The following is a 10,851-nucleotide window of genomic DNA, read 5'->3' on the forward strand; positions in this document are numbered from 1 at the left end:
TCTTGTGGGACCTGTTGCTGAGAAACAACCTAGAAGGCCAAGTGTGCCTCTAGGTCAGGCAGGAATAGAAGCAGGTGAGGCAGCAGAGTGAGACGGTTGTTGTCAACTGCTGTGAAAAATCAGCATTAGGATGGGCATGTTTTGACAATGAGGTTGTTTATATAAAGTATTTTATAGAGGATTGCACATTTGGATTAATGTTTCATCTTCTGTGCTTCTGCCTACATGTGGAATTCCACATAGAATTCATTAAGTGCAACAGAATTTGCAGTGGAACAACTTAGCTTTCTGTTTGTTTCCTTTTAATTAAGAAAAAAGTTTCCAGCTGCCATGGCTGGTGGAACTTCTTTAATGCAATTTTAACATTTTTGCAAACTCACAGAATTTAATTCATTACAAGTGAGTCAGGTGGCCTGTTTGTCACAGCGCTGAGGCAGCCTCCACTGAATGAAAGAAAAGCACAGAGATAATTCTGTGATTATTCTGCAGACAACATAGTGTGTGTGTATGTGTGCAAGGAAACACCTATATGCATATAAGAGAAAACTTTGGTGTTTTAATAAGGCTCAGGTGAATATGGTGAACACTTAAAATGAATGGTTACGGTGGCCAAAAAGAAAGAGAAGGCACAATGGATAACAAATGAAACATTTCAAGCAGTTAAGGAAAAAAGAAAAGCAAAACAAAAAGGAGATAGGAACAAAATCAGAACCATAAATGCAAATGTTCAATGAGTAGTGTGTAAGGATAAAGAGGGCTGTGATAACAAACAGAGATATTGAAGACAATAACAAAAAAAGGACGCACAAGAAATCTTTTCCACAAGATCCTGGAACTCAAAGGGAAGTTCAACCCAAAGGCCAGGATGCTTTTTGATAAGAACAGGAACATACTACAAGATGAAGAAGAAATAAAAAGCCTCTGGTTGCAATACATAGAAGACCTATATAAAAGAGATGAAAAAAATGAAAGACACATGAAATGAAGAAGCATATGAAGATGAACCCCAGATTCTAGAAATTGGAAAGAATAAACAAAAGATATTTCAGTTGCACTGCTACAGTCCACACAGACAGAAGCAACTCTATAATTTTAACTGAAATATGCCAACAAATATGGAAATCAAAATGCTGGCCAGCAGACTGGAAACATTCAATATACATCCCTGTCCACAAAGAGGAGATAAAAAAGGCTGCAACAACAATAGGACTATAGCATTAATTTCCCATGCAAGCAAAATTATGCTACAAATTTTCCAACACAGAGTCCAATATATGGAGAGAGAAATCCCAGAGGTGCAAGTGAGGCACAGGAAGGGAAGAGGCACTAGAGACCACACCGCAAATGTACAATGGCTAATGGAGTACACCAAGGAATTCCAAAAGAAAATCAACATGTACTTTATAGACTATAGTAAAGCATTTTACATCTGTGCCAGTACAGCCGATAGTACTGAGGAGAAATCTGTACTTAGGACAAGTGGCTATTGTCAGAACAGAACATGGAGAAACAGAATGGTTCCCAACTGGCAAAGAAGTCAGGCAAGGCTGCATTCTGTCACACTGTTTGTTTAACTTGTATACAGAAAATATCATACGAAGAGCAGATTTAGACTCAGAAGAATGAGGAATGAAGACAGAAGGAAAGAACATCAGCAATCTAAGATATGTGGATGACCCCAAAAAAAAAAATGACTATGGGATCTACCTAAATTCAGGCTAAACAATGAGGAAATCGAAATAGTTTGAGCCATGCCTTGGATCAAACATTGATCAGAAAGAAGACTGCATACAAAAAATCAGAAGAAGACTAGGAACGGGAAGGTCTGGCATGAAAGAACTAGACAAGATCCTAAAGTGTAAAGATTTACAACTGAGAACTAAAATTAGAATTGTCCAAGCCATTGTATTCCCCATCACCATGTGTACATACACAACCCTGTGTATGTGAGAGACATACACAAGAGAGACAGAGAAGGCACCAAAAGAAGGGAGAGGGAGGAGAAAAAAAAGGAATGCAGCAGTACCATGTATGGATGTGAGAGCTGGACAGTGAAAAAAGCAGATAAGAAGAAAATTAACTCATTTGAGATGTGGTGTTGAAGAAGAGTGCTGAGGATACCATGAGTGGCCAAATAGCCAAACAAATGGTTCTTAGAACAAATCAAACCTGAACTCTTCCTAGAAGCCAAGACGATCAAACTGAGGCTGTTGTACTTTGCCCACATCTTGAGAAGGCATGGACCACTAGAAAAGATAATACTGTCGTGAAAGGTAGAGAGTAATATAGAATATATTAGAAGGGACCACAAGGGCCTTCCAGTCCAACCTCCTGTCATGCAGGAACTCACAATCAAAGCAACCCTAGTAGCAGATGGCCATCCAGCCTCTCTTTAAAGACCTCCAAAGGAGACTTCACCACTTTCCGAGGAAGGAGTGTGTTCCACTGTCCAACAGCCCTTACTGTCAGGAAGTTCCTCCTAATGTTGAGGTGGAATCTCTTTTCCTGTATCTTGCATCCATTGTTCTGTGTCCTATTCTCTGGAGCAGCAGAAAACAAGCTTGCTCCCTCCTCAATATGACATTCCTTCAGATATTTAAACAAGGCGATTCTATCACCGCTTAATCTTCTCTTCTCCTGGCTAAATATACCCAGCTCCCTAAGTCTCTCCTCATAGGGTAAAGTTTCCAGACTTTTCATCATTTTAGTCGCACTCTTCTGGAACACTGTGTCCAGTTCTAGGCACCACAATTCAAAAAGGATGTTGACAAGCTGGAGCATGTCAACATCCTTTCTGAATTGTGGTGCCTAGATGAGGCTTGATCAAAACAGAATAGAGGCACTACTACTTCCCTTGATCTAGGCACTATAGTTCTATTGATGCAGCCTAGAATTGCATTGGCCTTTTTACCTGCCACATCACACTGTTGACACATGTTCAAGCTGTGGTCTACTGGGACTACTAGATCCTTTTCACACATAATCTTGTTAAGTCAGGTGTCCTCTATCCTATATCTATGCATTTTATTTTTCCGCCCTATGTGCAGTACCTTACATTTATCTCTTTTAGTATTCCTGATCATGGGATCACCCCCAATATTTCCCTAACTTTACTGAAGTCAGCTCTCCCAAAGTCTAGAATGCATGTCTTGACTATGCCTGGATTCTCCTTTCTAATGTATAACAAGCTCCAAGAGAAGATGATCACTCCCACCTAAGGATCCTACCACTTGCACCCATTAACCAGGTCATCCCTGTTGGTTAGGATCAGATCTAAAATAGCTGATCCCCTTGTTGCTTCTTCCACTTTTTGGACAATGAAATTGTTTTCCGGGCAAGTGAGGAATGTGCTAGACCTTGAGGATTTGGCTGAGTTTGACTAGTATAAAGAGAGGAAGACTGCATGCCAGGTGGATAGACTCAGTCAGGAAGGTTGTGGGCCTGAGTCTACAGGACCTATGCAGAGTAGTGGAAGACAGGAAATCTTGGAGATGTCACATCCATAGATTCTCTGTGAGTCAAGGTTGTCTCAAGGGCAGTTAACATCAACATGCAAGACAAGTGCATACCTGCACAATCTTCTCTGTGTGTGCCTCAGTGGAGTACATGTATATGTGTATAGAGGTGAAGTTTAGAGAAAGGGCCTTCTGTGCTGCTCAGTATCAACAGCAACACAACTACGCTGTGATCTTTACAGGTATCCATACATTGACTTTGTTTCTGAGCTTGAGTAAGAACTTAGAGGTGATGGGATTTTTCTTAAAAGGACTCTCACATACACATATAAGAGTCCTTTTAAGAAAAATCCCATCACCTCTAAGTTCTTACTCAAGTTCAGATAATTTAAATTTAGATGTTGCCTTTGAATTTTCTATCATGTGCAGACATCATGAGATGTTTGATATAACTGGGGCCTCTGTTTCAGTATTATGCTGCACAAGGGGAGCAGTGGACTCTCCAGTCAAGTTAAAATCCTGCCTTTAGAAGAGTGAAATAACAAGTGTCAGTGTTGTTATGTGGTTCCCCTTTCAAAACATACTGAAACTTCAAGGCAATCTTTATGAGGCGAGTTTCTGCCAAAGAAGGGAGACATTTCCCTTCTCCAATCATTTCTATCCTTTTAAAAGTGTACAAGTTAATGAGACTTTATTTGGCCACAGAAGAATGCAGATAAGCACCATTCAGTTGTGAACCTCCAGACCAGCCCTCTGTCCTAAAAACTTTTCCTATTCAGCTCTTCTCTTGCACATCCAGACTGGGCAAACTGGCTCCAACCATTACCCACAGGATGAGTACTAAAGACCACTTTAGACACAGAGGTTTGGGCAGTTTTGACCTGAAGACCCTGCTGTGGATTGGCTTTTGGGGAAGAATGATTTGTTCTTTCCCCAAAAGAACACTATTTTAGACTCTCCTTCTGTGGAGGTTTATATGGATGACCATCGGGAATGCTTTGATTGTGTCTGGATGGGGTTTGGATGGATGGCCTTTGAGGTCTTTTCTAAGTCTATGATTCTATAATTCTAAAAATTCATTCTTTTCTTTCCACTCCTTCTCCAGTACTCCAGGAGTGCATTTACACTGTACAAATAAGGCAATTTGACACCATTCTAACAACCATGGCTCCATTCCACAGAATCCTGGAATGTGTACTCCTGCACTCACACTCTTTGGTAGAGAAGGCAAAGCATCTTGTTATTGTTATGTGCCTTCCAATCATTTGGGACTTATGACCCTAAGGCAACCCTATCATGGGGTTTTCTTGGCAAATTTCTCCAAAGGGGGTTTGCCATGGCCATCCACTGAGGGTGAGAGAGTGTGATGTGCTCAAGTGGGTTTCCATGGCTGAGCTGAGATTCAAACTCTCTATTCCAACACTCAGACCACTGCACCAGGCTGGCTCCTTGCAAGACCTTGCAAAACAACAAACCCCAGGCATTCTATAGCATGGAACAACAGCACTCAAAGTGCTGTCAAACTGCATTCTTCCTACAGTGTACGGACATGATGGCAAACCTTCTCCAAACCAATTGTGCCAAGAAAACCCCATGATAGGCCTTAGGGTCATAAATCCCAAATGATTTGAAGCCACATAACAAGAACAGTATCTTTTGCCTTCTCTGCCAAAGAGGACTGGTGCCTCATAAAACTGCAAATGTGGTAGGATGGAGCCATGGCAGTTAAAATGGCATCAAGCTTCCTCATTTGTCCAGGATGGATGCTCCCCTGGAGCACTGGTGAAGGAGTGGGAGGAAAAGAAAGCATTTTTAGAATTCTTTAAAGTTTAAAAGTGGTGTGATTTTGCAGTTTTCTGCATGGATTCATGTCATGTTAATGCCCAAGTCGTGTGACATCGTTTAAACCCGTTTATCCACAGGATTTGCTTCTTTCCTATGTGATAAACTCCATAGAGTTGGAAGAGACCTCAAGGGCCAATCCAGATCACCCCCATCCCGCCATGCATCTGAGGAAGTAGACTTTGGTTTAGCAAAGCCCCTGCGGCTATCTTCTTTCTTCCAGTGAGTCTCAAAGGGACTCCAAGATCTCTCTGCAGACGGATTCCACAGACCAACATGGCTATTATTTTTCAATTCTCAGCTTCAGAGGGAGGCAAAGGCAAAGCCCCTCTAAACAAGTATCCAGAGAGATCTTGCAGCACCTTGTAGTGACCAAAAGCATCTGAGGGAGTAGGCTGAAGTCTAGGATAGCTCTTGTTGCCAACTTCCTTCTTTCAGTGAGTCTCAAAAGGGCTCCAAGATCTCTCTACAGATGGATTCTAACTGGGCTATTATACCTTTGAATTCTCAGCCTCAGGGCAAGGCAAAGGCAAAGCCCCTCTGAACAAAGCTATAGCTGTGTTAGTCGTAGAATCAGTACTAGAGAGATCTTGAAGCACCTTTGAGACTTAGTGAAAGAAAGAAACTGGCAGCATGAGATTTTGTATGCACATATGCCTCTGAGGACATAGACTGAAGCCTAGGAAAGAAAGCCCTTGCTGCCAACATCTTTCTTCCAGTGAGTCTCAAAGGTGCTTCAAGATCTCTCTACTACATGCCCCATCTGAACAAACATTTAGAGAGATCTTGTAGCTCCTTGTAGTGACCAAGAGCACCTGAGGAAATGGACGGAAGTCTTGGAAAGCTTTAAAAGCCAACTTCTTTCTTCCAGTGAGTCTGAAAGAGGCTCAAAGATCTCTCTACAGACGGATTCCACAGACTGGGCTATTATCTCTTTGACTTCTCAGCCTCAGGGGAAGGCAAAGGCAAAGGCAAAGCCCCTCCGGACAAGTATCCAGAGAGATCTTGCAGCACCTTCTAGGGACCAAGAGCACCTGAGGAAGTGGGCTGAAGTCTAGGATAGCTCCTCTTGCCAACTTCTTTCTTCCACTGAGTCTCAAAGGGGCTCCAAGCTCTCCCTACAGACTGACAGGTCTCGCACCCTGCCATGCACCAAGAGCTAGCCAGGCAGCTTCTGCTGAGCAACCTCCCGTCGGGAGGGCCTTGGAGGCCTTCTTTCTCCCCCAAGCCTTGGCCCTGCCTCCTCCCTCCTTGCCTGCCCGGGGGAGCCTTGGGGCTTGAAGGGAGCGCCAGCAGCGCCGGGGGGGCTGGAGTAGCTATGGAAACTTCTTCCCCGCGGAGGCTGTGAGCCTGGCTCCGGGGCTGAGGCCGAGGCTGCCAGGGAGGGAGGGAAGAGCAGCCTGGGCCCGGGGACCGGGGGGGGAGGGCGCTTGGCTGGCCCCGTCCTCCAGGAGGGAGTCTCCTCGGTCGGAGTCGGGCCGGGAGGGCGAGGCCGGAGGAGGGATGCCGCGGCGGGGCTGGAGGGCTGCTGGAGGGGAGGGCAAGAGGAAGCCCGGGGGCCCCCGACCAGGCTCAGCCTCCTCCTCCTCCTCCTCCGTCCCCTCTCTTCTCTTTTCAGGAGCCCGTCGGAAGCGGCGCCTAGTTGCTCCCTCCTCTGAGGCTGGGAGGCTCCTCTTTGGGGGCTATCGGGACTGAGCCCCAGAGCCCCGCCGCCCCTCCTGGCCCTCGACGGGAGGGAGCCCCTGGCCGCCTCTCTCTCTCTCTCTCGCGAGGAAGGGGCGGGGGCCCAGGCGGGAGGGAGGGAAGGGGCCTTCCTCCTCCTCCTCCTCCTCCTCCTGCCTTTCCCGCCTCGGAGGATGGAGAGCTCCGGGCGCCCCTCCTAAAATGCCGGTGATGCGGGGCCTCCTGGCTCCCCAAAACACCTTCCTGGACACCATCGCCACCCGCTTCGACGGCACCCGTGAGTTAGTTGGCTTCCCTCTTTCCCTCCTTTCTTCCCCCTTCCTGCCTTGGCCTCTCAGGGCAAGTCCAGGGCGCTGTCGTCGGGGCTGTCCCTGGCAGAGGCTCCGGGAAAGGGCTCTCCTCCTCCTGCCTCGGAAAGTGGGCATCCCGAACGCAGAGTCAAGGGCAACTGCCAGCCTCGCCGGGGGCCAGGAGGGCTGGGCCTTGCCGTCCCGCAGCCCCTGAGCCAGGCTTCTGGTTGGGGGCTTAGCAGCATCGAGGGCTGGAAGGGCTTTGGGAGAAAAGGATGTGGCCCAAGGGTCCTTCCGGGAGGGACAGAATGCCAGACCTGCCCTGACCACGGGGGGCTCGGGGAGAGGGAATGCTCATGCTGGGATTATATTGACCTCCCAAAGCATCTCCCCATCCATCACCCCTCCCTCCCTCCCTCCCTCCCTCCCTCCTGAGGTGGATCTGGGTCTAGGGCAGACTCCACATTCATTCCGCTTCCAGCCTTAGTCTTCTGGCCCAGATGGACAACCTGCAGCCTTCCTGACAGCGTTGGACTAATGTATCCAACATTAGCCCTGCTGGCTGGGGCTAATGGGAGTTGGAGTCCAACAACATCTGGGCGTCTGTATGTTTCCCATGCCTGGTGCTCTGGTCCTCTGACTGTATAGCGCAGGATGTTTGCTTTTTGATACCTTACCGCTAAGGGTTGCCAAATACATACTCTGAGGGGGCTAATGTTCTGCCTAAACAAAATCTTCAATGATTTCTTTCCCATCCAAGGGAGACTTTCACCAAGTTTAAGACACACACCCCAAACTCTATAGCTAAGGAGAACTGTACCTCCCTGGTGAAATTATGCCTTCTCTGGCAGAAACAACATCCCTCCACATCTGTCCTGAGTATCAGAAAGGTATCCTCAGGTGTCAAAAAGAATATCTGTAAAGCCATTAGAAGAATCTGGAGCATCTTAACGGTGAATCCTGAAACAACACAGCATTTCCCCATTTTCTCTTTGCTGTTCTACCTATACTCCTTTGTACCATGTGTTTGTGACAGAAGTTTGCAAATGTGTGTCCTTAGGGCACCAAGGCTGACTTTGGCTAACTTGCTGAGCCTACGTTTCAGGGTCCCACTTGTGTGGTTTGTGTGATAGCTTAGACAGACATTGGATATTTTGAGTGTACAGTGCTTCAAATGTCTGACTGTGGCAAAGAGCTGCCTGCCAGTGCAAGGGCCTTCCAAGCCATGGCTCTTTCCAAACTGTACATGGACTTTGTGAAATGGAGAACTGGATTAAGGGCTTTGGAAGGGCGAAAGCATCAGAAGATTTGTTTTATGGAGGCAAGAGCTAGAGTGATCAAGGCAACAATAGGATCCTGATCACAATTTTGTACCAAGTTCATTCAAACACTGATACCTTTATGGGACCAACTAAAATGCACAATTCCAAGTTGTTCAGGATAAAGGCAGCCCTTTCTCATCACCACAACCTTGAGAGGTAGGTACCTCAAAGGAGGAAGGAACAGTAACTACTGGCCCAAAGATCCCCCAGTGGCCTTTACTGTAGCATGGAGGATTTGAAACTGAGCCTCTCCAGTCTTTAGTCCTTCAGATGAGTCACAGTACCACATTGGTCTTTAGAAGGATGGCCCCAGACAACTCTGAAGCAACTAGGCTCAGTCTCAAAGGATAAAGATGGGCTGGATTGTCAGAATGTGTGTTGAGCTTGAAGAAAGGCGGGAGGGCTATTTGAAAGGAAGGAGATCCAGTGCTCAAAGTAGAAGGTGTCCCGGGGAGCTTGTCCCCTTGCCTTTTGTAGCCTTACTTTGTGGCTATTTTTAAAAAGCTCTGGGAAGACCCTGGCTTTGGCAAGACTGATAGGCTTTACATTTCACTGAGGATTCCTCCATCCTCCCACTCCCCATAATTTGAGCATTGATGAGTAGATGCCTTGTCATTCCATAAGGCATCCCTGGGATGAAAGGCTTACTCACACCACTGCTTTGGAGAGACTTTTTTCACCATCCAAAAGCTGGATGGGCTTTTAAAACTCTCTGAAGTTTGAATCAGGATGGGATGACAAACCTATTGAATATCCTCATCACTCAGTACCTCCTCATGCCAAATATTTAACAGACATTCAAAGATTTATTCAGGCAAGCTGGTGCCTTCTAAATGATTTGGAATACAGCTCCATCAGCTAACATGGCAGTGGTTCATACAATTACAGTTCAAACCCTATCCTACAGCATACTCACACAGCAGCCGCTTTGCAAGCCTGTCTTCACCAACCCAGTGCCCTTTGAATGTTTGGACCTCCCTGATTCCTCACCATTGGCCATGTTAGGCGATGGCAACTGTAGTCCAAATCTTTTGGAAGGCACCGGGCTAGGGAAGGCATAATGACTAATATCCCATTTAGGGTATACACATTCCTTTGATTCCTTCCCATTGACTATGTTAGGTGGGGCTGTAGGTTAGAGGTATAGCCCAAATCATTTGGAAAGCAGCAGGTATAGGAAGGAATAAGGAATAGCACACCATTTAGAATACAGACACTCCTGTGATCCCTTCCATTGCCCAGGTTGTGGTTGTCCCAGTAGTTTAGAAGGTAACGGCTGGGAAAAAGCATTATTGTTCTGTGCCTTCATGTCATTTCTGAGTTATGGTGACCATAAGGCAACTGTATCCCAGTATTTTCTTGGTAAGATTTGTTCAGAGGAGGCTTGTCTTTGCCTTCCTCTGAGCCTGAGAGAGGGAGTGTGTTCCACTGTCAGACAGCCCTTACTGTCAGGAAGTTCCTCCTAATGTTGAGGTAGAATCTCTTTTCCTGTAGCTACATCCATTGCTCCAAGTCCTATTCTCTGGAGCAGCAGAAAACAAGCTTGCTCCCTCCTCAATATGACATCCCTTCAAATATTTGAACAGGGCTATCATATCACCTCTTAACCTTCTTTTCTCCAGGCTAAACACCCCCAGCTCCCTAAGTCGTTCCTCATAGGACCGGATGGCCCTTGCGGTCTCTTCCAACTCTATTATTCTATGATTTTATGAAAAGCAAGCCCATTTGCTCATGGTTATCACATGCAGGAGCACAACAAGGGGTTAAAGGCACATTAATTACGGTTTGATTCAAATTTGGCTATCATATGGGTGAAGACAAATCCCCATTGCTTGCTTAGAAATATCTTTTTTGAGCATGTTCCAAACTGTCACTTCCACAAGTGTCCCCCCTCCACATGATGCAGGGAGGGAGGGGAAACCAGGGAGGGAAGCTTGCTCTCAAGGCCCCAAAAGCTGTGTCAAAGGAAGGCAGACAAACTCATGAGTCCTATTTCCTCTGAGGCTGAGAGAGTGTGACTTTCTCGAGGTCACCCAGTGGGTTTCATGACCAAGCAGTCATCCATCCATCCATCCCTGTCTGTCTGTCTATCATCCATCTGTGTGTGTGTGTGTGATCTATTTACGTACCTATCTATCTCTGTCATCTATCTACTTATCTATCTATCTATCTATCTATCTATCTATCTATCTATCTATCTATCCACTTACCTACCTATCTCTGTCATCTCTCTCTCTCTGTCATCTCTCTCTCTCTGCT

At 46.1% G+C, this 10,851-nt stretch overlaps 1 protein-coding gene across 1 annotated transcript in view; it reads left to right on the forward strand.

The window, feature by feature from the left end:
• The first annotated feature begins 7,133 nt into the window (after positions 1-7,133).
• Positions 7,134-10,851, forward strand: part of KCNH3 (potassium voltage-gated channel subfamily H member 3) — a 64,989-nt gene continuing 61,271 nt past the window's right edge. The window contains exon 1 of the mRNA XM_042455490.1: positions 7,134-7,257. Coding sequence (XP_042311424.1) covers positions 7,182-7,257 — 76 coding nt within the window. The 5' untranslated portion in view covers positions 7,134-7,181. The remainder of the gene's footprint in view (positions 7,258-10,851) is intronic.

This window comes from Sceloporus undulatus, chromosome 2 (genome assembly GCF_019175285.1).
Source record: "Sceloporus undulatus isolate JIND9_A2432 ecotype Alabama chromosome 2, SceUnd_v1.1, whole genome shotgun sequence".
Classification (NCBI taxonomy): domain Eukaryota; kingdom Metazoa; phylum Chordata; class Lepidosauria; order Squamata; family Phrynosomatidae; genus Sceloporus; species Sceloporus undulatus.